Below are 26,531 nucleotides of genomic sequence, written 5' to 3' on the forward strand. Positions count from 1 at the left end.
GTTAACAGCATGAAGAAAAAGAAGTTCCAGTTTTCGTTGAGGATTGATGTTCCTTCTTTTGAATTATTTTCCTTCCTTATTTTTCTGTCTTTAAACATCCATCCATCCATTTCCTACCGCTTATTCCCTTTGGGGTCGCGGTGGGCGCTGGTGCCTATCTCAGCTACAATCGGGCAGAAGGCGGCGTACACCCTGGACAAGTCGCCACCTCATCGCAGGTCTTTAAACATCTTCATTCAATTAGGCTTGTAAACATAAAATAAACATAACACAAGTATAACATTCATTGTGTATTTTACATAACTAAATTCCATTGTGTATAGAAGGTTTAGTGCAGGGGTTCCTAAACATTTTGACTCAGGGGTCGCAATGAGTTAAAAAAAATGTGGTAATTGTAATTGTAGATGCGGGCAGACTCACTGCGTTCAGAGCATCTTTCTTGTCCGGACAAACCTCCTCCCCAACAGCGTTCAAACACTTCTTCACGAACTCCCCATCATTGAACGCCTTTCCACAGCTTGTAATTAGTTTAGTTACTTTGTGGCTGGCCCAAACAGATGACAGGTTTGCCTGTGTTTAGCGTGGCATTGTAATCTGCTGGGCAGCAAATTCATGGTTTAGCATAGTCAGCTTTTCTCCTCTCACTTTGCCCAGCAAGCTTGCATAATTCATAGTGTCGCCAAAGTTTAAATTCTTTAAACACCGCCACAAGACAAACTGCAAAAAGTAAAAACTCTACACCCGGAAGCTATTTTATGTGTCTCCAACGATTTCATAATTTTTTTTCTAATTGACTGAAAGAGCACTCAGTTGACGTCACGTTACCGATGGAGAAAATGCATTTTTTGACAAAAAGATATGCCTGACCGGCTAGGAGACCCCAATAGTAACAAGCGGTAGAAAGTGGATTGATGAATGGGCTAGAAAGGACAGGTTAAAAAAAAAAAAAATAATAAAAAAATATATATATTTTTGTTTTAACCTGGGACTTCCCGCGGGCCATATTTTGGACGCTGGCGGGCCGTATCCAGCCCACAGGCCGTAGTTTGGGCACCGCTGTTTTAGTGTTAATATATTCACAAATTAAATTACAAATGTTTACACATTCAGAAATTACACAATATTCACACATCAAACATTGTATGTGACTTATCACTATTAGCGTTGTTGCCCTTTACTGGTCAAATTTAACACTACAGCTTTGATCATTACACTTGGACAAAAAACAACACAAGCACAAATACAAAAGACACTACGAAGTCAGCAATTTCAATACAAAACCAACTAAATATTTTTATGCATGAATTATATCGACTGACAAATGTTTGACCAAGTTTCGTTATGAAGCTTACATGCTGGGATTTCTAACATTGTTGCTGCTTGTCTGGATCAATGTGTCCATCGTGTAAAAAGTCCTCCAGAAAACTATGACTCGAGCACTTGCTTGGGGAAGAACTTTTTTTTTTTTCCAGGGTTGAATAAGTTGTTTTCTTCTACTAACCCCACTGCTGCTTCAGTGTGACACATATGCTTCGCTGTTGCCCCCTACAAGGTGGCGGGAGTAATGCATACATGATTAACCCTAGTTTTAACGGTTTCATCAAGCCTATTTGGACGATGTTCGGCGGGCCAAATGAAAAGCTTTGGCGGGCTGGATTTAGCCCGCGGGCTAAAGGTTGACTGGAACTTATCTACAGTATACCTAATGTCATTGTGTGCATTTTGCAATTAAAAAAAGAGTAACCAAGTGACCTAAGTTTACAAAAACTTAGTTTGATCCTTTATTGAGCCCCTCAAAACCAGGTGACCTCAATGGAAGGAATTGTGCTATTTCTTAGGATTATGGAGCTTTAGCGAATGGTACCACTTTGGAATTACAGTATGATGAACTAAAAACTGCAGTGTAAGCCAAAATGACAAATACATAAATGAATTGAAGACTATAAGCACTGGCTAGTCATCACAACAACGCTTTACTGACTGAACGTGCATTACATAGTGGAATATGTTTTTGAAGAAAAAGGCCAAACCACCTCATTCATCTGGAACCGATGAATATTTGGGTTGGGAAAAGTAATAGCTTGTCGGCCTGAATGAGCAGCACATTTTCTTCGTCATTGTTTTTGAAGCCACTAATGATGAGTTTGCACTTCAAAGCAATTTTTCTACAGAGAAACATAATCAATGCTTATTTATCTGCATTTCGGGAGACATTTTTCACGTTAATTAACCTCCTTAATACTTTTTCATTTGAAAGAACTGAAGATCAAATCCTAATTATGGCCTAGTTTTGTGGATATATACAACAAAATCTGCCATGTGTAACTTGTTGGTTGGGTTCTAAACTGTGCTGCTACTACCTGGTATGTAGTTGCTCTGGGGTTCAATGCCAGCAGGGAAGTTGGTGTTTTCAGGGATTGAATGGCTGTAGTCATCCAGAAGTGGAAACTCACTCGGGATCTCTGTGTGTCTGGGCACCAGCACAGGAGGGAGGACTATATGATGGACACACATGCACACACATGCATAAGAATAACACAAACACAAACAAAAAGTGACTGACGCAGGGGAAACAACTTGGTGCGAGGGTAAACATCATACCTGGGGTCTCGACTCTCTGGTAATGGTAAGGGTTGACGCACACCTCGTCCTTCTTTGTGTGAAAGGCGTATTCGCACAGCTCCACTGCTCGCAGCTCATGGTGGGACTGCAGGTCGGGCCAACGCCACAGGCGACAGTAGATAACATGCGGCAGGCCTTTTCTGTGGGAAACCTGAAGGCGGCCATCCAGAGACCTGGAAAAGGGAGGAAAGAGAGTACATTTGATTATGTTGTAGAATGTGTACTCTGATCTGACTGGTGCCGGAGATTGACATAAAAAGAGAGTAGATGATCATCTTTGAGAAAATAAACACACCAACTTATGCAACAATTGATTAGCTCATTAATTTTTTTTTCTCAGTTGAAGGCCACACATTAGTTTCTTTAAGTAAACAAGGCTCTTTAATGCAATAGCAGCTGAGAGGTCCCCGAGTCCTCATCTGGGTCAACTATTGTACCCGCATAAAGCCAAGAGCAGTACTGTAAAAGCTGTCATTCACTGCCTCTGCACTTTAGAAGTGTTAAGTGATGACATGCACTATGGGGGTTTGGTGTGGTTTATTATGTACAGTGTTATGCAAAAGTCTAAAGGCCACCAGATTTGCTGTTTACAGGAACTAATGAAGTGAAGTCAAGTGAATTAATATAGTGCTTTTTCTGTAGGGACTAAAAACGCTTTACAAAGTGAAACCCATTAGCTACATTTAAGATACATTTAAACAAATGTGGGTGGCACTGTGAGGAAGGGTAAAATGTATTGCCTAAGGATATGATGGAAGTGACTACAATGGAAAAAAGCTGGAATTGAACCTGGAACCACCAAGTTGCTCGCACGGCTGCTCTGCCAACTGAGCCACACAGTCCCCTAGAGCAGTGGTTCTCAAATGGGGTACGCGTACCCCTGGGGGTACTTGAAGGTATGCCAGGGGGTACGTGAGATTTTTCAAAAATATTCTAAAAATAGCAACAATTTAAAAATCCTTTATAAATATATTTATTGAATAATACTTCAACAAAATATGAATGTAAGTTCATAAACTGTGAAAAGAAATGCAACAATGCAATATTCAGTGTTGACAGTTGGATTTTTTGTGGACATGTTCCATAAATATTGATGTTAAAGATTTCTTTTTTGTGAAGAAATGTTTAGAATTAAGTTTATGAATCCAGATGGATCTCTATTACAATCCCCAAAGAGGGCACTTAAAGTTGATGATTACTTCTATGTGTAGAAATCTTTATTTATAATTGAATCACTAGTTTATTTTTCAACAAGTTTTTAGTTATTTTTATATCTTTTTTTCCTAATAGTTCAAGAAAGACCACTACCAATGAGCAATATTTAGTACTGTTATACAATTAAATAAATCAGAAACTGATGACATAATGCTGTATTTTACTTCTTTATCTCTTTTTTTCAACCAAAAATGCTTTACTCTGATTAGGAGGTACTTGAATTAAAACAATTTTCACAGGGGGTACATCACTGAAAAAAGGTTGAGAACCACTGCCCTAGAGAACTATAGGATGCAGACCTCCGGCAAGGAGAAGAAGGGGAAAGATAGAAAAACGTTTAAATATGACGAGAGACGCTGTCAAAGGTTTTGCAATCATTTAAAAGTGAAAAATTCTGACATTCTGGCGAAATATCTAAAGTGTCAAAAGGAGCTGGCATTTTACAATAGCACTACATCAAGTGAAGAGAATTACATTTATATAGCGCTTTTTCTCTAGTGACTCCAAGCGCTTTACATAGTGAAACCCAATATCTAAGTACATTCAAACCAGTGTGGGTGGCACTGGGAGAATGTGGGTAAAGTGTCTTGCCCAAGGACACAGCGGCAGTGACTAGGTTGGCAGAAGCGGGAATCGAACCTGGAACCCTCAAGTTTTTGTAATCACTGAACCAAACGTGACATTTCCGAACTCACACCCTTAAACAACAAAGCCAAACCTTTTTTTGCAGTCCTGTAGCTTTGTATGTGTGCATGGGACCATATAGAACACAGTTCAGGAGGCATTGCTAGAAGTTAGTGAAGAAAACCACAATGTCTGCGAACAACAGCAAGTGCAATCAATGATGGAACCCCATGTGACAGGAAATGCTGTCAATGCATTTAAGAGTTGCTGAAATGAAATTAGAATGAAAGGTTTTGTGCAAGACCAGTGTGTCGCTTTCAGTCCAATTACTGTTAATGTGGCTGTTGAAAGAGATGCCCAAATGCTCCTTGCACAGCCTCATGTGCTATGTGTGGTTGGGTATTTCTACAATATCTTTAGGAAAAGGCTAAACCCACATGCATTAGCATGCAAGCATGTGACCTCCTATCCAAACAAATAACTGGGAAGCTTAGGTTACAAAGCACACAAAGCAAGTATGACTTCACTTTGTGTGAAGAACACCATTGCCGTAATACATACATCCATATTCTACACCGCATATCCTGTTAAGGGTTAAGGGGTTTTCAGATGACTTTGGGCTGAAAAGACTTGCTCCTAGACATGTCATCAGTCAATGTTAGGGCATAAACTGTACAGAAGAAAGCTGCTCAATCATTAAAACACATATTTACACCATGCACTAAGGCTGGGCAATATGTAGGGATGTTACTAAATCCAGTGCTTTTTTGGCGCCGACTTAATCTCACCGGTTCACAAATTCACGTAAAATCCAACAGTGTCATGCAACGGTAGCTCGGTTGCGCGTGACTCAGTCGGGATTTTGCAGTTTGGCGATCACTCCAGCAGCACTAAGAGCAGATTCAGCCATACTACCTCTAGGTAATATTGCAATTTTCAATGGCAACAAAGAAAGTGAGTCAAAAACGCGCTAATATAAGTAAATTATGATTCCACTTTTCCAAAAATGTGCTAGTTTGATGCTAATATACATTGGCTTTGCTACTGATATGCTACTTCTTAGCATTAGCAATTTTATATGGTGATTTAAAAACCTTCAATTTGTTAATGAACACTAAGCAAATTACAATCAAACAACTGGTTAACTTATATTATTGACACTTTTAAGGCGCAACAAAAACACAAACCATACACTACAGCCATCCAAAGTCTTGGACTTGCAACATTTATTGCAAGTTAATAGCATACTTGCAAATGAGACTCAGAAATGTGATCATAAAACAAAATACTGTATAACAAAAGGAAAACAGTTTTCATCAGGTCATTTTAAAATGTTGCAATAAAAAATTTATTTTATTATCAAAAACAAGTTTAATAACACAAAAGTATCGAAAATTTTCCAGGTACCCGGAATGGGTACCGTACCGGGTCAATTGTGAAAGGCACCCATCATATGTGATACAGCAAAAAAAAATGTTTTATATATCATCCACTTTTTTATATATTGTTTTTACCCTGCCAATTTTAAAACATTTGACCTAAAAACAAAAAAAAAAAAGAGATTAGTTAAAAATATATCTTAAAATACTAACTAAATAACAAAGTAATAAAATAAGATGAACAACCAAACAAATGTAGAAAAAATATGAGTTCTATTTTACAGTCTTGAGTGTTCAGAGATGCAAGACGCAAAATAAACACGACACATTAAAATGTAAACATTACACTTTTCAGATTTTGATGCTGCATGCACTGTTAACATAAATTCTACTTGCAAATAATACAGATTAGCTCTACAAGTAGAAGCTAAACTGCTAATACTCCTTTTGCTGGCAGCTGTAGCCATACTTGCCAACCTTGACACCTCAGAATTAGGGAGATATTCAAAACTGTTTTTTTATGAGCATCTAACAAAAGGTTATTATTCAGTTACTCAGTATTTATTATTAATAATGTTAATAATTACTCAGTATTTATTACTTACTGAGTAGAACTTGGAAAGTTTCATAATACAGAAGAGTTGTCCAACTCTTTTTGTGGCTGTGAACAAATCACTGGCTGAGCCAAGTTTGTGGGTCTTTTGACACAAATGAACGAAAGCGGCTGCTGTCGATATGAAATTTGTTTGTTTGGTGTGATTATGACAGACAGTTTTGTTGGATAGTAGTTTTGCTGCTGATGTTTTGGTGTGGTTATGGGCCGGCCGACAGTAATCAGTTTTGCTCAATAAAATCATTGTTGATGCACTTCCTCCTTAAAAATTAGATAGATAGATAGATGGATAGATAAAAAGTAACAATGAGAATAAAAATATAACAGTAAAATAAGAATATAACAAGAGAAACTAGGCAGTAGTGACCATGTTATGAAAAAGTATTGAACTGTTATTGTTTTGCATCCCCCGTCATCCTAGTAACCCCCCTCCACCCCAGAGAGGAGTTGTACAGTCTAATGGCATGTGGGACAAAGGAGTTTTTTAGTCTAATAGTCCTGCACTTGCGATGAAGCAGTCGAACACTGAACAGGCTCCTCTGGCTACTGATAACAGTATGCAGAGGGTGACTGGCATCATCCAGGATGCTCACTAGTTTTTCCACAGTCCTCTTCTCTGTCGTCACCAGTGAGTCCAGTTTTATTCCGATCATAGAACCGGCCCGCCTGATCAGTTTCTCCAGTCTGGAGCTGAACCTGCTGCCCCCCCAGCACACTACGATGGAGTACAGAACACTGGCAACCCTAGACTGGTAGTACAAAATGTCTTGGCTGACGTCGTGATTGTTTTATCTGTTGTGAACACTTGATAAAAATGGTACAGAATAAGTTATGCGTTTAATTTGTTTAGAGTTTAAGTTGGATTTGGATTTTGTGCACTGCACAGATTTTTCGTTCGAGGAGGACAAGAGAGCAATGCGCAATTGCACAGGTACCTTAGAGGGAACATTGGTGTGGATCTAACCATTTTTTAGAGGGGGCCGAGGGGGTTATTAAAATTATTAAAATTACAAAATTGTATGACTTGTGTCTTTGTTTTAATTCAGATTCATTCATATCAATATAACCGTGTGAAGAATGGTGTAGCAATATTGTTGTCTGGTGGAAATCGGGAGACATTTTTGAGAACGGTGGCGCCGGGAGATTTTCGGGAGGGACACTGAAATTTAGGACTCTCCCAGAAAAATCCGGTGCTGAGTCGTACAAAATTTGTTGTGTTGCACATTTGCATAATTTGCTCCACATCACTTTGGCGAACCAAATGACCGGCACACAACCGACATTGAGTTAGCTTTTTTCTCTCAACAACAACTCCAAAATTGCGTATTCCGTTTACTTCTGTGATACATTACAACCGCAAGTAGATCTGGAAATGGTCAACTTTGAGTGGCTGTTGTAATAGATACTTCTGTCATGTTTATCGAGTTAATATGCTCACTGCTGATCACCGTTATCGATCTGACATGTATGACAATCAAAGACAGATAAGATCATTGCACAAAAATTAAAGGAAAAAATTTAATCTTCCCAAATCCCTTAAGAATGAGACCTGAAAACCTGTGTTTTTCTGTATATGGTCTTTGATTACGTCCGTAGATATCCATTTCGACATCTATAATTCTGGTATCGTGACAAACCCTATTAATTAGTAATGAATCAATTAATAATAATAAGAAGAAATTGAATATCCCAAGGTAGTAGGATTCAATGTTATAATAATCTGATTTGACACAAAGATAAGATGTGAATGTTGTGTTCATATATTTTAGCACATCCATTCTCAAACGGTGGTATGTGGGCTACATCTACTTGTACGGCAAAGAATCAATTAAATATTCTAACACAGGGTTACTGTTCAAACTGTGTGTAATTTTAAAGTGGGCAAAATTATTAAATATACTTGTTAAATAAAACCTCTGGCTTGTTTTTTTAATACTTATGCCTACTCTACTACTGTATTTTAATGTTGTTCATTATGGCAGTTCTTGGAAAGCAAAGTTTTTTCTGAGGTGATACATGGTGAAAAAAGTTTGAGAACCACTAGGGACCAGCAGTGAAAAATGAATGGATGGATGGATGATTGATCTGTATTGTATCTGTTTTAGTATATTTAATGAACAAAATATATCAAACAGGCCCTTGCATTTTTAAATTTTTTTGATCCGGACTTAGCTGGAAAACGTTTGGACAAACCGGGCGAAGGCTTCGATGACATGAGAGAAACATGGAAACAAATTAGCGAGGAAGGACAGTGAATGGAAGGAAACATTTTCTCAAAAGCATGAATCTGTGCAATAATATTTCAAGTTGTGGTTATGAAAAAACTTTCTGGAAGTATTTATAAATATTATAAAAATGGTCTTTAAGTAGGGAACATTTTATTGTTTGGGTTCCGGTGTAGGGTGTTTCCTTATTCCTTTTGGACGGAAAAAAAAAATTACGACCGGCCCTTGTTGAGAGTAGATGTGTGAAATTATGTGATCTCTTTGGTATGTGTCTTATGTCCCTGCTGCTGCGTGGGTGTCTGCTGGGACTAAACTCCGCGTGGGCTCACACAGACGTGCACAAAGTGCAGCAGCATGAGTGGCGGCTGAGACTTCTGGTTTGGGTTATTTTCTTTACATTAGTATCTCTGGAGACATTCAATGTTAAGACGTGGTATGACGTGGTCTTACGCTAAATCATCGAGACTCTTATCAGCAATAAAAATGGGCTGTGCTGTAATGCTGCAATCTTTTTATTTTCAACCAATAAGTAACAAAATTAGTTATGACTTCACAGTTATCAACCATCAACAATGCAAAAAATACTCAAGGATTCAAAGATTTATTTGTCATAGCCATACACATTTGCACATGTACGGTATGAAATTTTGACTCAGTAATAAATAATAACATAGGCAGCAAAAAAAAAAAAAAACAGTAATAACTGGATGAGGCCATTCCTGAGGGAATTGCATGTGAATACTCCAATGCTGAAGTTTAACTGAAATTGTTGGATTTTATTTAGAATTGTTGAAGTAGAGCACACAATTCTCAAACAGTCTAAATATTTTGCAGTTGGAAAAGTTTGAATCAAATAGAAAATGTTGGCGTTGTGAAGCTTTGAATAATGTCCCATTGTTTTCAATGGGAATTTCCCAAAAATTTGGGAATTTGGGGAATATCGGGAATTTTTTTGAAAATGGTAAACAAAAACCTTGAATGGTCTGAATGAGTTGAAATGGTTGGTGTTTGAATTTTTCAAATCGGTCGAGAAATGTTGTAGTAACATGTTGAATTGAGAAATGGTATTATGGAATTCCTGGAGTTTCGGGAAAACCGGGAATTTTTCTAGTTTAAAAAAACAACTGTTTTTTGTCCTGAGTAAGAGGAATGTTTTGACGGTGAAACGGTTAAAATGCGTTGAAAAAATGTGGAAGGAGTAGTCGCCAGAAAAAAGGGTGGAAATGGAGCTTTGGAAATCTTGGAATTTTTTTGAACTTGGGAAAAAAAGTAGTTTATATTTAAGGATGGTGGAATGTGTTGAAGGTGGAATGGATTTAATCGCTTGAAAAATGTGGAAATGGAGGAAGTTTGAAAAATGGCCAATTCATTTTGAATGGGAAAAATGTCCCGGAAAACCTGCAATTATGGGAAATATGGAAATTTTTGGAATTATTCAAGGGAAAGCCCGCAATTTCCGAATAGGCTGAACAGTTTGAAGTTGGAACGCTTTGAATCGGGTGAAAAATGTGGAAGGTAGAACATGCCAAAATCTGGAGAATGGGAAGAAGTTTAAAGAAAACCATGTGTGAATGCTTTGGAGCATTCACATTATATCACTATATCCATAAATCATTTTGTTTGTCATGATAAATGCCAGTATCTTCAACAATTATAAAAGTCTAGTTGTCCAGCACCATCATATTCATGATGAAATCATAGATCACTTTACTCCTCAAGTTGTTGCTGGCATACTGTTTTGCACTTTTAAAACATTGTGGCGATAGTCGAGTCTCTGATAGTTTATATAATAATGTAACTGCATCATAAAACCCACATGAACTCCATGGTGTTCAGGGATGAAGAATCTCTCCTATTGCTATTGTACTATTTTTCAGTTAAGTTAAAGTTAAAGTAGCAATGATTGTCACACACACACTAGGTGTGGTGAAATTTGTCCTCTGCATTTGACCCAACCCCTTGTTCATCCCCTGGGAGCAGTGGACAGCAGCAGTAGAGATCAGCGCCCAGTAATCATTTTTGGTGATTTAACCCCCAATTCCAACCCTTGATGCTGAGTGCCAAGCAGAGAGGTAATGGGTTCCATTTTTATAGTCTTTGGTATGACTCAGCCGGGGTTTGGACTCACAACCTACCAATATCAGGGCGAATACTCTAACCACTAGGCCACCGAGTAGGTATTCAGCTATAGTTATATTATCCATCCATCCATCCATCCATCTTCTTCCGCTTATCCGAGGTCGGGTCGCGGGGGCAGCAGCCTAAGCAGGGAAGCCCAGACTTCCCTCTCCCCAGCCACTTCGTCTAGCTCTTCCCGGGGGATCCCGAGGCGTTCCCAGGCCAGCCGGGAGACATAGTCTTCCCAACGTGTCCTGGGTCTTCCCCGTGGCCTCCTACCGGTTGGACGTGCCCTAAACACCTCCCTCGGGAGGCGTTCGGGTGGCATCCTGACCAGATGCCCGAACCACCTCATCTGGCTCCTCTCGATGTGGAGGAGCAGCGGATTTACTTTGAGTTCCCGGATGACAGAGCTTCTCACCCTATCTCTAAGGGAGAGCCCCGCCACACGGCGGAGGAAACTCATTTCGGCCGCTTGTACCCGTGATCTTATCCTTTCGGTCATGACCCAAAGCTCATGACCATAGGTGAGGATGGGAACGTAGATCGACCGGTAAATTGAAAGCTTTGTCTTCCGGCTCAGCTCCTTCTTCACCACAACGGATCGGTACAACGTCCACATTACTGAAGACGCCGCACCGATCCGCCTGTCGATCTCACGATCCACTCTTCCCCCACTCATGAACAAGACTCCTAGGTACTTGAACTCCTCCACTTGGGGCAGGGTCTCCTCCCCAACCCGGAGATGGCCCTCCACCCTTTTCCGAGAGAGAATCATGGACTCGGATTTGGAGGTGCTGATTCTCATTCCGGCCGCTTCACACTCGGCTGCGAACCGATCCAGTGAGAGCTGAAGATCCCGGCCAGATGAAGCCAACAGGACCACATCGTCTGCAAAAAGCAGAGACCTAATCCCGCGGCCACCAAACTGGAACCCCTCAATGCCTTGACTGCGCCTAGTTATATTAATCATTGGTAATGAAACAGCTTTGTTTTGAATGGCAGGGTCCCTGCTATCACATGTTAATAAAAATATAACATTTACCTAACAAAAATCAACTACAGGCTTCCCAAATGTTGTAATAAATTAAGCATGATGAGTTGAGCATCCGTCAGTAAGTGGGACCACTTTTAACTCTTTTTATCAAATGCTTATTGCAAACGCTTACTTACAGTAAGTCATTAATTTTACTGAGTAAGTCATTATTTTGACTTGGTTGTTTTGTTTTTACTGTACGGAAAAAATATTGGAAAATATATCATATATGTCGCCATTCAGCAAATGGAGCGGAAAATACAACCAAAAATTGTAGAATTCTTCATGCGACAGAGCTGGCCTACTTCACCACAGTCTATAGTCTATTGCCCGCCCAGGCTGTGGTGGCAGGGATAAGGTGGAGACGTGATGGCGACAGGCCGAGTTACACTCTTCCTTACACTCACCCCCCCACTTCCCGTACATCCGCCGATCCCCGGCAACACATTTTCTGGGGTAAACACTGTACGCCATGCCTACCATGGTTTGATTTCAGATTTTTGGGACTATTACAGATCCAAAGAACACAAAATAGGTACCAGTAGGGAGGGCTGGGTGATATATTGAATATACTCGCAGGTTTGTCTCTGTGCGATACAGAAAATTACTATATCGTGATATTCGAGTATACGTTCTCACACAGTTGCTTTTAGTTGTGGGCATTACACTACATGCGTTTCTCATTCTTTCTTGTCTCTCCTTCTCACAGAGACATAAAACAAGCGCACCTTGTTACATATGTCACATACTGTCGCGCGTGCAACGTCATACGCTCTCGCGGAGCAGAGAGGTAGCAGGATGGGAAAAGATAGCAGTGGCAGGTAATGCAAACGGTGCCGTGCGAGTGGTAATACGAGAGAAAGATGGTGCCAATCTGGTAAAAAATGAAGGAAGAATAATTCATTCCCAAGAAAAACAGCACAAAGTCCATCGTCCGGCAGTGGTTTAGCTTCAAGCAGGAATATGTTGAACAGATGACCGTAATATCTAAAGCATGCGACAAAAGCGTTGCAACAAAAAATAGCGATACTGCTAATTTGTAGCATAATTTGAAAAGTCACCTGCTAGAAAATGAAGAGTGATTAAAACTCTGCATGTCAACATCTCCGGCCCGTGCCACATCAACAGAATACGGAAGCAACCATTTCCAGATCAACACCGTATGAAAAAAATAGTCAACAACAGAAGGAGATAACAACCGCAGGAACCCACCACATAGCGAAGGACATACACTATTTGATTTCCTATTATGCAGCTTATTTTTATTTGACAGTTATTGAAATATCTTGCGTGACATCTTGCACAAAAGTGCACTTTGTTTTAAACTATTTTAGTGGCGTTCTGTGCAAAAAGTGCACTTTAATTTAGTGTTGTTTTGATGTCATCTTAGTGACATCATGCACAAAAGTGCCCTTACTGTATAGCTTGTTTTAAAATGTCTCTGACAATCTTGCACTTTCTGTTTTGAAAAGACATGAATGTTTGTGCCACTGCTTGATAAACTGTTTAATAAAAACAGTTTTGGTAAATTGACTTAGTTGTGATACCGCTCTCTGCATGAAAGTTTAAAATGAGCATATATTAATGCAGTATGAACAAGAATGTTTTAGTGTAGGAACAGAATAATCATACTGGTGTGATTATATGCATCAAGTGTTAATTCAAGGCAAAATGTCGATATATATTGTGTATCGTGATATGGCCTAAAAATATTGAGATATTAATAAAAGACCATATCGCCCAGCCCTACCAGTAGGTGAGAATTATAAATACATATTTTTTATTCGGGTTAAGTCTCCTTTAAAACGCTGTCACAGCAATGCTGGCGTTGCAATTCTGGTTTACACTGAGCTCAAGTTATACCTATGACAAGTGTTTTAAAGCATGGCATGTTGGAGAAAAGGAACACTTGATTTTCTCAACCTAACCCACCTCCTCAGTTGATCATTTTATCTATTTTTTTAAATTGGTTATTAGAGCTTTTTTTTTTTTATGTTACAAGCTCTATCGATATGATTTCATAATTTTCTCATACCAACTGTTTTGGTGAGGGGATCTTGATATTTAAAACATTGAATTATATTTGAATTACTAAGATTTTCCTAAAGTTCACAGCTAGTCAAATCAACATTTTGACATACAGGGGGTAACGACTACCATACAATATCCATCCATTTCTACCGCTTATTCCCTTTCGGGGTCGCGGGGGGCGCTGGCGCCTATCTCAGCTACAATCGGGCGGAAGGCAGGGTACACCCTGGACAAGTCGCCACCTCATCGCAGGGCCAACACAGATAGACAGACAACATTCACACTCACATTCACACACTAGGGCAAATTTTGTGTTGCCAATCAACCTATCCCCAGGTGCATGTCTTTGGAAGTGGGAGGAAGCCGGAGTACCCGGAGGGAACCCACGCATTCATGGGGAGAACATGCAAACTCCACACAGAAAGATCCCAAGCCTGGATTTGAACCCAGGACTGCAGGAACTTCGTATTGTGAGGCAGACGCACTAACCCCTCTGCCACCGTGAAGCCCACCATACAATATTTCACAACAATATTAAAGGGTATATTGAGGGTTGGTATCTGACCAGGAATATATTGCACTTCATCTGAATGAAGGCAAAAGCACAGGTGTTTTCCAAAAATGTGATGAGTCCAAAACAGTGCCGCATTCATAAAGACAATGGGGTAGAAAGGTTCACAAAGTAGTTTAACTGTATAGTCTAAGTTATTGTACAGGCCGTGCCAGGTTTACTGCTACACTATATGGCTGTTTGATCACAACACTGAAAGATGAAACCCTGACAGACAGACAGGTCTAGACACACATTGTGTGCCTCTCATTCCAATGACTCACTTCAGTGAGGACATTTATGATGCTGATGAGAAACACCTCTTGTGCAGTAAAGAACTGCACCACTTTCACGCCTCAGCCTGTTGCTGAGAAGAAGAAGCAGCAGTGCTGTCTAAACAACCTCAAGCTGCAAAAAACACATTGTTGCTTTGAGGCAGGAGGCTGCTTGGGAGCCTAAATTCCTCTTTGGTCTGCTATGTCTATGCGTTTGTGTCTCGAAGGTGAACAGAAGGTGTGGACATTCAAGAATCCACAGCAGTAGACTTCAACCCACATAAACTGGCCAACAGTGTCAAACAGGATTAGTGAACAAAACAGACCAAAGTTTAAACAATATTAAAATAGAATGCTCTCTCTGATATTGCTCTGAAGACATTGCACACAAACAACAGACAAACTTAGGTAAACACAAACAACCTTTGACATGATAATGTTCAACTTTCAAAGAACAACTGATTGTTTTCTTCATTTTAAGAGCGATTATGGACCTCAATGTACCCTTAAAAGTTAGTTAAAGTACCAGTGATATTCACACACACACACACACACACACACACACACACACACACACACACACACACACACTAGTTGTGGTGAAATTACCCTCTGCATTTGACCCATCCCCTTGTTCCACCCCCTGGGAGGTGAGGGGAGCAGTGAGCAGCAGCGGTGGCCGCGCTTGGGAATCATTACTGGTCATCCTGCCAGGGTTTGTTATACACAATTCAATCACATTGAAAACTTCAGGAAATATCCAAATCACAATCACAACCATTTAGTACATAACAGCATCTGGTTGTAGTTGGTGATGTAGAAGTGATCTATTATTAGTTTCAGATTTGCTGCTTCGCAACAGGGACAGATGCAATCGAAAGTCAGGAGACACTTTAAAAAGGCCTTCAAAATGAACCTGAGGTTAAAAAATGAAAGGCATCCATTGGTATGGATTTTCCCCACAGGGCGAACTGTCAAAACAAGGCAATTAATTGTGAGCGGAGGCTGAGACCGACTGACTGATTTTTAACTCAATCAGTGTGTGCCTTTGTGTGAATAATTGAGATTGCAATCTGTACTTGCACACAGAATGCACGACAGTGGCCAAGCAAAAAAACATTAGGGGAATTAGGCATTTAGGGATTATCTCTGCAAATTAGCTAAACATGTAAAAGCCACGGTAACATTCATAGAAGAAGGGGTATAGTTCACTGAAAGAATGAATGTGAGGAGGAGAGGGGATCAAAAAATGTGTATTTATGTACAACCCAGTGTGATGTCTCCACGTCATAGAAAACAGGCTCAGACAGAGCAGACTGAGTCTCAAAGACTTTGGAACTGGGGGGGAAAATAAACACTTTGAGACAAGCCCTCTTACTCTTGAGACACAAACGCTGTGTATTAAGGTTAATGATGTCCCAAAACAATACTCTCTGCCTCTATCACACGTTCATACAAAGTTTCAACCACTTCTCACCTCTTTTGGTGACACTGTTGGAATTTAACATCGAATGCCAGAAGATGCAGCGCAGGACAAAGTCTGTTTTGTTTGTGGTTGGTAAAGGGCATTCCATTTAAAAAAAAATATGAGCACATTATCTTGTGGGGGATTTGATATTTGTGCATGCTCCTGGTAGTTAAGTGCATATAAAACTGAAGAGGGGGAAGGACCAAGTGGGCGATGGATAAAGAAAAGAGGGTGCTGCCGGACAAAGGGCCTGGCAGGGTGTCTCAACACTGTCTGGGCCCCCTGACCCCCTGCCCCTCTTCCCTTCTCTTCCGTCTGTCTGCCTGTACCGACTGGCCTGCCTTCGTCCCTGCACTGAGTGAGGGGAGGAGGTGTTGGGGATGAAGGGGTGTGTCGGGATGCGAAGGCCTTTGTGCCTTTCCAGTCAGTGGCCAGTCTCTCGGGCCACTAATAACAGAGTTTAAGTCCAATAGCAGTGAGCGGAGTTCTGGGCCTTCTTCACACTGCAGGTCAATTACAATATTTTAGTCCATATGCGACCTGTAGGGGATTTTGTCATGTCTATGTGAACAGTGCAATTCCGAAATTTTTATATGCTACCTAGACCTCTTTTGTATTTGGATATAAACAGAAAATATATGTGATGCGTCGTCAATGTAAACGCTTCCACACTCAGGTCGCATTCATGTGACCAGAATGTAATCAAAGGGCGATAGGCCACATAATCATTCGCTAAAATAGACGATTAAAAAATAAATTGTTGACAACAAAGCAGAAAACAAGTGAAAATAATGTTTTCGTAACTTACGTGAAAGTTTCACCACTCCCGTCTCTGACTGCTCGCCCGCAGATATACGTTCTTCAAGCACACATATCCCTTAAAACTGCCAGAGCCAAAATACTTGTTCTCTTCCTTTTTAATCTACTGTACGCAATAATTTGGTTCAGAAAATGTTGATGTTGATTGCAGAAAATACCTGAAATTTCCACAAATAATAATACATTTTACTTATAAAGGCGCCTTTCTGGGCGCTCAAGGACACTGTACATAATCAAAACAATAAAATCAAATTGGATAAAAACGACAACAACAAAGATAGATAAGATATGATGATTAGAGTGAATAAGCAGTCAGGAATAGGTGTGTTTTGAGTCTTGATTTGAAGAGGGAAATGCCCCAGTACTGAAACTGACCAGACTGGAAGTCATGTTTACCTCTGTAAACATTGCGTCAAGACGTCATCTCCGCATGCGGGTCATATTACATTTACATTACGGCCACTAAAAAGATCAGATTTGACAAAAATATCCGAATTGGACATCTGACACTGCAGTGTGAACGTAACCCTAATGTCCTTCAATAACAAGACAAAAAGACAACCAGTCATGTTTTTGGGGGGGGTTTGACACAGTCCTTCATTTCTTGAAAATCTAAGCTCTCAGGAATAAATTCCAAATATGGTTCAATAGGTTTGGATTCATATGTTCTTTGCCTTACTTGTCAAACTACTATTTCTATTTAAAGTAATATACAGTAGTGCACAAAGCACAATCGACACATTTGTCTTAAAAACTAAATAAGATGTTTTTAAAGTACCAGTAGAGTGGAAAAACAAGTTGCCTCTATATTGAAGCTATTATCATATATATCTGGTGTATGACAACAAAAGACTTACAAAGTTTATGAGTAAATGGATATGATCAATATAGTATCAATTTTATGGAGATTCCTGAGCCCTTTTGAGAGATAACACTACTAAACCGGCATGTTTAGTAGAAAAAGCTACAGTGTTTTCCTAAAATAAAGTTTAGACTTTTTTACCGTTCATTCAAGACAAGATTGTTTAATTGCTTGTTTGAAAACAATAATAATTGTGAGATTTAAGTCTTTTTTTAGCAGTGGATAATAATTATTTGTCATAAGGAATTACCGTATTCCCTTGAATTGCCGCAGGGCATATAGTATGCGCCTGCCTTGAATTACTGCCGGGTCAAACTCGCTTCGCAAAATAATTAGCGCATGCCTAGTATTACCGCCTGGTCAAACTCGTGATGTCACGAGTGACACTTCCCCTGTCATCATTTTCAAAATGGAGGAGGCAGATTTCAATACCGGTAATTTGAAATCGCACGAAGGGAAGAAGATTAAGAGCTATTCAGTAGGATTTAAGGTCCAAGCTTACATCACACTCAAATTTTTACTGCAGGCCTTGGTAAGTGCCGGAGTGAGAAGAGGTTTTAAAATAATTAGCGCATGCTTACTTTTACCGCATGCCTTTGATAAGTGCAGGAGTGAGAAGAGGTTTTAAATTAATTAGTGCCCCGGCTGCAATTCAAGGAAATACGGTATCTATATTCACTACACTCTTTTCAGGCTGGCTTGGAGTTTCATGTGTCACATTTGGCTCCACTTTGTTGGTCCAGCACACCAACCAAATTATATCACCTGTGGGAGACAGTTAAGATGGCTTTTGCTTTTCTCTCCCACCCAGTCATAGGTTCCCTTCCCTCAACAGCCCCTTCAAAAGGAAAAGAAACATCTAATAGCTTTTCCAGAGAGAGTGGGAGGTGTGTGTGGAATAAATTCTTATGGTTCGAATGGCACTACTGAAGAAATGTACTCAAAAGCCAAAATTTGCAAACTTCATAATCTTTTTTTCCTGAATTCCAATGAAAATGATACCAACGGCATCTTGAAATCACATTTCAAAATCAATTCTATTTTTCCAATTTATTCTATTCTTTTTCCAATCTATTCCTATCAACCTATGTTTTTTTTTTATAACCAACTCTGTTTATATCCAAATGTATCTAATCTATTGTGTGCATACTCATCGCGCTTGTGGTATTCCATATTCCATCCATCCATTTCTACCGCTTATTCCCTTTTGGGGTCGCGGGCGCCTATCTTAGCTACAATCGGGTGGAAGGCGGGGTACACCCTGGACAAGTCGCCACCTTAACGCAGGGCCAACACAGATAGACAGACAACATTCACACTCACATTCACACACTAGAGCCAATTTAGTGTTGCCAATCAACCTATCCCCAGGTGCATGTCTTTGGAAGCTGGAGTACCCGGAGGGAACCCACGCATTCACGGGGAGAACATGCAAACTCCACACAGAAAGATCCCGAGCCTGGGATTGAACCCAGGACCTTCGTATTGTGAGGCAGACGCACTAACCCCTCTGCCACTGTGAAGCCCGTTTGTGGTACCCCTTGGGGTAAATTTGGAACCCAGGGGGCTCTGCGGGTAAAAACAAAACATTCAGTAGGCAATATAGCTCGGTTGGTAGAGTGGCCTTGCCAGCCACTTGAGGGTTCCAGGTTCGATCCCCGCTTCCACTATCCTAGTCACTGCCGTTGTGTCCTTGGGCAAGACACTTGCTCCCAGTGCCACCAACACTGGTTTAAATGTCATTTAGATATTGGGTTTCATTATGTAAAGTGCTTTGAGTCACTACAGAAAAAGTGCTATATAAATATAATTCACTTCAATTCACTTTGCTTTTGATGTTTCCAGTAGACTAATACAATTAGTGACAGACAGAGACAAAAACTTAACAATGATTCAATTATGTTTTGTTTTTTTTACACATAATACTTATATCCATCTGGAAGACAGCAAATGCTGCCATAACACTTTAATGGCATATTTTTATTTCTCCACAAAAACAAGATACATAAAATAGGCCACATTCAAAAGAAAGTTTTGAACCCTGATTCCCTTGCTTTTAGTGTTAGTTGATGACTTACGTAGCCTGTGTCTCTCGGAAAGAAAAAAACTTATAATGACTGAAATATTCCAGATGGAAGAAAGCAATAAATTATGTCCAAAGCTATGTCCGCTGGGTTTTGCAGGCTGTTTCAATTCACAATTCAAAAAGGCATATCAACCACCATCTGTATAAGCTATTAAGTTACTTGATTGACGTTCTCGTTTTTTCAAAACCTACATACCGAGTCAAGTGGGCTTGATTAAATAACTAATAATAATGTGTGATTACATTATTTTAGTTGCAGGAATAACAAAACAAAAAATCAATTGGCCTTTTATGCCAGTACTAGGAGCTGGCGTTTAAAGCAGATGAGTGGCAACCCACACTTTTTTAATAGAGGACTATGTGTTAAAAATATGAGGAAAGCAAGAAGACGAAGCATTGACAATGGAAGTGTTAAATACAAAAGGAACTCATTTAAAATGTTTTAAAATTAATGCACATTTGTAGTATGACACTTTTATATCACTGGCCCTAGGACAGTGATATAAATATAATAATATAATCCACTTTCAAAGACATGCACCTGGGGATAGGTTGATTGGCAACACTAAAATGGGCCCTAGTGTGTGAATGTGAGTGTGAATGTTGTCTGTCTATCTGTGTTGGCCCTGCGGTGAGGTGGCGACTTGTCCAGGGTGTACCCCGCCTTCCGCCCGATTGTAGCTGAGATAGGCGCCACCGCCCTCTGCGACCCCAAAAGGAAATACGCGGTAGAAAATGGATGGATGGAATTATTATATTTATATAATAATTATATTATAATATATTTATAATAATATAAATTTAACATGCGTTGTGAGCTAGGTATGCTTTTTACTTTTTTACTCCCTGCTAATACTAGCTTCACTTTGGCTCTTGGCCAATAATCAATAAATCAAATGATAAATAAAAATGCATCAATAAATTGCCATGTCCATGAGTGTTTGTTTTCTTCGTGTCAGACTTTCAAACAGGGTGCACGCGGGTTACTCTGTGCATCGCTCTCAGTAAACTGAGCGTGTTTATTCAACAGAAAGAAAGAAATGAACAGAGTGAATCCTCTTGTCAGTCCAGTCTTATCATCCACAATCTTTGTCTTGGCAGGCAGAGGCAGGATGCAAGCTTACGCACGCACGAAACACAGACAGAGAGCCTTGCTCGCAGCTACTCACTAGTGAGAAGCACCGGAAAGTAACACAAATTAGGAGGCATAAAAGATGATGGCAAGGCCAAATGTCCAGCCGCCCATCAACAGGCACAAACAAGCAAGTATTTCCAATCATTGGAAAGTGATAGCAAAAAGAAAACAAAGCACTAGAGAAAAACTGTACTTCAATATGTTGAATATTCATTAAAGTGCTATTTTTGCAAACAGATCTTGTATGTCAATTTTATTTATATTGTTTGTTTACTTAGGATAATTTATAGTTTTTGACATTCTAATTACCGTGGTGAAAATACTAATGAAAAATTAAAGTTTACTGCGTTTGAAATTAATACTTGCATTATCATCATTTTATACATTAGGGCAGGGGTCGGGAACCTTTTTGGCTGAAAGAGCCAAGAATCCAAATATTTTAAAATATAGTTCCGCAAGAGCCATATAATATTTTTCTCGACACTGAACACAACCAAACGCGTGCAATTTTAAGTGAGACCAATTTCTACAGTGTAATAAGTCTCTTATTCATTGTAATAACATTGTTATTCTGAAGCTAACTGTGGAAGGGGCGTGGTATGCGGGCCTGCAGTGAAGCGGGGTGTGCCAGGACCGGCCTCGAAATCAGCGATAGGTGTGTAGATGGCCCACCTGGGCCTTGTTATCTAATCACCTGTCGCCCTGTTATAAGCAGTAGCCAGGAGGAGAGACAGGGTTGGGGCTGGAGCCAGAGTGCGAGCAAGAACGAAAGAGAAAAAGACAATTGCTGGAAAGCAACGGAGAGACTTATTGAAAAATAAAAAATATTGCAACCCTGAAACAGGCTCTCATGTCGGTGCTTGGTGGTCTGAAGAACCCCCGGGAGGGCAAGCCCTAAACTAAACAATAACAAATAAATCCCTTCTTACCCTTAATGCAACTTCTTGAACAAGTGCGGTAGAAAAAAGGATGGATGGATTCAAATGCATGAGCATGTTTTATATTTTGAACGTTATTTTTAACACTTTGATTACAAGTGGAATTATTCATTACTTATCGTGTTAAGCAGTGTCAGCTCAGATTTATCTGAGAGCCAGATGCAGTCATCAAAAGAGCCACATCTGGCTCGCGAGCCATAGGTTCCCTACCCCTGCATTAGGGCTTGATTTTGTCTCAAAATAATGCTGATATTCTTAGAATAACCCTGACAATAACATTGTTTATCTGCAATTTTTGTTGGGACAATATATCGTCCCGCAAAATGTATCATTAGCCGAGGCAAACATCCACTTGCTTTTTGCCTTCCAGCAATGTTCAATGAAATACATCTTTATAACTGTTGGAATGGTTAGTAACAGTATTAGTCGAAAACGCCATAAAACGTGTTCAATCTGTTAACTGAGTACAATGAACTACTGGTTTCTGCAATCTTAAATGACCACTCAGCTATCAAAACCGTTATAGTTGCATGCAGCCTGATACATAACAGGTTGAAAATATTAACAATTAAATAGTAAATTAGACTTAGACAAACTTTAAATTGTTCCACACAGTAGCTCAGTTACAAAGGATGGAAAGGACAATGCACACAAGGGCACAAAATGAGGGCTAAAACAAAAGGTATAGAGTAGACTAAAAATGTACCATAGTAGCAATATAAGTATAACATATGTAATATTAACATATTAAATATACAGTATATAATATATACTGATATTTTATATTATATGTACAGTATATAACAAATCCCAATTACCATGTACAATATTACAGTATATGCAACAGCTGCAGCAAAAAAGGGCAGCATAAAATAAAGAGTAGATCTAGCAGAAAATATACATTATAAACAAAGAGAGGTAGCTGTCATAGAAGCAGTCAGGTAATAGACAGATATCATCTGTTGCTGTATGGCGAGTGATTATACAGCTGGATGGAGTGCAGAATGAAAGAGTTCTTAGACTTAGACTTTCCTTTTATTGTCATTCAAATTTGAACTTTACAGTACTTGAATCACACCGTGTGGGAACAAAGCTGAAGGAGCCTGTTGGAGTATGAGCTCTGCTGTCCCTCAATTGTCTGGTGGAATGTTAATTATATTATTATTATAGTATTATTATATTTATAGGTTAATCACCTGTAAATAAATATTAACAAGCCTAAATAATTGTCGACATTATAACAGTAAATTTGATCAAATGGTTCCCAGCATTTAACATGCAGTCAGTGTACTATGTAAAAAAATGAGTCTTAGGAAATCTAATTAAATTAGCAAGTGAGTTAATAATGAATACTGTAAAACATAAAATAAGAAAAAATCTGAGACAATTTATCGTCTCTGTCTGAAAGCAATAATTTTGGGAAAAGACATACATCATCTCAAAGTAAGATTCAAGGATATTTCAGACAACACAGAAAAGTAACATCCTCCATTTCATTATACACGATTCATCTGCAGAGCGTGATGGATGCTCTTTATCATCTATATCATCATCATTGGCAAAGTAATAGGACTCCCCTAAGTGGTCCTAAACCCAGGACTCACTTGTACCTTTGGCTGTAAAGAAGATTCCTCCAGATTTTGTAAACCATGCTACGTCATGTCTAGTTGATTGATTTCCCACACATGCCACGGGGTAGATCAGCAGCCAGTGAAACACAAAGGTAGGTCTGTTGTCTAGTAATCGTGCCCCCCCACCTTCACCCCACTCCGCAGCTAGTCGGATACACAGCAATAGCAAAGTCAAGACTGGGCTATGTCCTTAACCTTCCGCCCCCAGTGGTAACCACAAAACAAACAGCAGCCCACGCCTTCCGATATGTCCTAGTATGATCAAAGAACACTGCTTTCTGCAATTCATTAGAGCCCGAGCATGCAACCGCACCTTATTAACTTAAGTGACTTTAGTGTCACTCATACAACATACGTTCACAGACTTCAGACAATACTATCACAGATGACTGAGGTATGCGATTTGACGAGCAGCTACGCAAGGGATTGAAAAGAATGAGAGCGGAAGACCTTCAACCACAACGCTGCACAGGATGCTGCGTATAAAGATTATTGAACACACATAAGCAATGTGATATGTAGTTAGTTTAAAATCAGGAATTTACACATGCAGTGGTGATTTATTGTTTTAACCTCAAAAGTATTCATGTTTGGCTAGATTGAAACAAAGACATCCCATAACTTCAACTTTATTTAGACTCCATTGGTTCTCCTGTCTTCTTCTACATTTGATTTTTTACCTGCAAACCATGTAAAACTACTTACGGCAGGGTTTCCTCCTTATGTAGTTGATCAGGTGGCAAAATTAAAAAGCCACTACTTAAAAAAAAAATGTTTTCATGTAAAAACAAATTCAAATAATACATTGTAAGGGATGAAGACTTGTTGTTTATTATTTGCGCACTATTTACTATTGATGTACCATTTGGCAAACAAAAAAAAGACTGATCACCAAAACAGCACTGCCGAAAAAGTGTGTTGTGACGGCGTCGGCAAAGTGCTTCCAATAAGCGGCATGCCTGCGATGTGGGCAGACAGACAGGATATATCCAGGATATACCCGCGGACAGCGATCTACAAAATATGCAATGTGGAAATATTAAGAGGACAGTTGCGGCTATTGAGGAGAGAAAATGCAATTGGAGCAGCAGTGCAAAACGTGTGAATTCCGGCTTGCTGCAGCTCTCGCTGTTTGTCGCAAACTATGAGCGACATAAGTCAAGAGTAAACACGTATTTTTTTTTAAGACGAACTGAAAAAGGTGTTTTGTCTATTTTCCAATTGTAAACAAAATCATGAATTGTAAAACAATTCGTTATATGTTCTTTCGTTTTGGGTCTGAAAACAAACATTGTAGAGTAGAATGTACTGTAGGTAGTAGTCCATAACAACAATCACAATAGCCATCTAAATAGTTTCTCCTCTACTCAAAACCTGCATGCACGTTCACACACTATGCCCCAACCACAGGCCTCTTTGTTTTATTTTTTTTTTAAGTGCAATGACATTAAAGCTATTATATATTATCTAAACCCAGTGGTGTGCCGTCAGGGCCAGCAAGACCTTCTAACATAACCAGAAATCATGATCATAATTAAAGGTAAAAGTATTTATTTACTTTCCCTAAATATCTAAAAGCATTCATATTCTGTCATATTATGCTCCTTCCAGCGCTGTTGTTTTTAGGTTATAGAGTGTTTATCCAATCAGAATTCAGCTAGCTTATGTTGCCATGCTGTACCAAATCTGCCCGAAACCTTAAGAATCATTAATACTGGCGTCTATGCACTGTAAGTGAACAGGGACATACAATTGACAGAACGGTAAATGGGTTATACTTGTATAGCGCTTTTCTACCTTCGAGGTACTCAAAGCGCTTTGACACTATTTCCACATTCACCCATTCACACACTGATGGCAGGAGTTGCCATGCCAGAACCACAATCCATCAGGAGCAAGGGTGAAGTGTCTTGCTCAAGGACACAACGGACGTGAATAGGTTGGTAGAAGGTGGGGATTGAACCAGGAACCTTCAGGTTGCTGGCACGGCCAGTCTCCCAACCGCGCCACGCCGCCAGACAGTTGCGATAGCCAATCAGATCACAAGTTGTTGTCAGTAAGGCCTTCTAGATGGCCTAAGGCAGATACATATTGTGATGTTATGAGCTAGGTAACATTAGAACTCCATTACCCAGCATTCCACAGTAGTGAAGAGCATGCGCTGTAGCTGCGTTTAGCCATGCCGGCAGCGGGATGTTTTTGATTAGCACCTTGGGGAGTAAACTTTAAGAATTCAGCCAACACGCCTTGTCTGCATTTTTTATGATTAGACAAGACAACACATATTTACAAGGCCATTTTCAAGAACGATATATAAAGAGAAACTACATCTTGTGAGACGATGTCAGCCAACTCTGGAAGCTCGAATGAGACGACAGATTATGAGTTCAGATAATTTTTTTCTTAATTGTTTTCACGTTTAATATGTGTTTTGCAATTTTAATTTTGACGGTACTAAATAAGATATGTTTTAATTGCTAATGCGGGTTAATTGATTTTTAAATGCACCAGAAAATAGCCCGTTATGTACACTGTTGGTGGTGAATCAATGCCAACTAGTGCATAATTTAGTTTCTGTATAGTATTTCTAGAGCAATGGTCATGTGGGGACATAAATGATGGTATTTTGAGAGGTAATCAAGTCGGACATCACTGAAGGCCAAGGAGAAAAATGCACTGCCTGCCACTTTCTAAACCACAATGAAGTGTGCTAAATGTATAATATAATCATCCTTTTGTTACAAGGTACCTGTAAATTAGGCCAATTTCAAAAAGTACTGGAGTGTTGACAATTTTTCAGGGTGTGAAGTTTAACACTCAAAGCTCAATTTTCACACCCTTTTAATGTGGAAAGTAGAGCAGTTGTCCAACAGGTATTATTCATGTTCTGCAACACCATTATGT

At 39.5% G+C, this 26,531-nt stretch overlaps 1 protein-coding gene across 2 annotated transcripts in view; it reads right to left on the minus strand.

Moving 5' to 3' along the window:
* smad3a (SMAD family member 3a) overlaps positions 1 to 26,531 on the minus strand; it is a 56,072-nt gene that overhangs the window by 13,753 nt on the left and 15,788 nt on the right. For both annotated transcript variants that reach the window (XM_061887667.1, XM_061887666.1), the window contains exons 2-3: positions 2,602 to 2,795; positions 2,361 to 2,495 (exon numbers count right to left, since the gene is read on the minus strand). In XM_061887667.1, coding sequence (XP_061743651.1) covers positions 2,361 to 2,495; positions 2,602 to 2,795 — 329 coding nt within the window. The remainder of the gene's footprint in view (positions 1 to 2,360; positions 2,496 to 2,601; positions 2,796 to 26,531) is intronic.

This window comes from Nerophis ophidion, linkage group LG25, assembly GCF_033978795.1.
Source record: "Nerophis ophidion isolate RoL-2023_Sa linkage group LG25, RoL_Noph_v1.0, whole genome shotgun sequence".
NCBI lineage: Eukaryota > Metazoa > Chordata > Actinopteri > Syngnathiformes > Syngnathidae > Nerophis > Nerophis ophidion.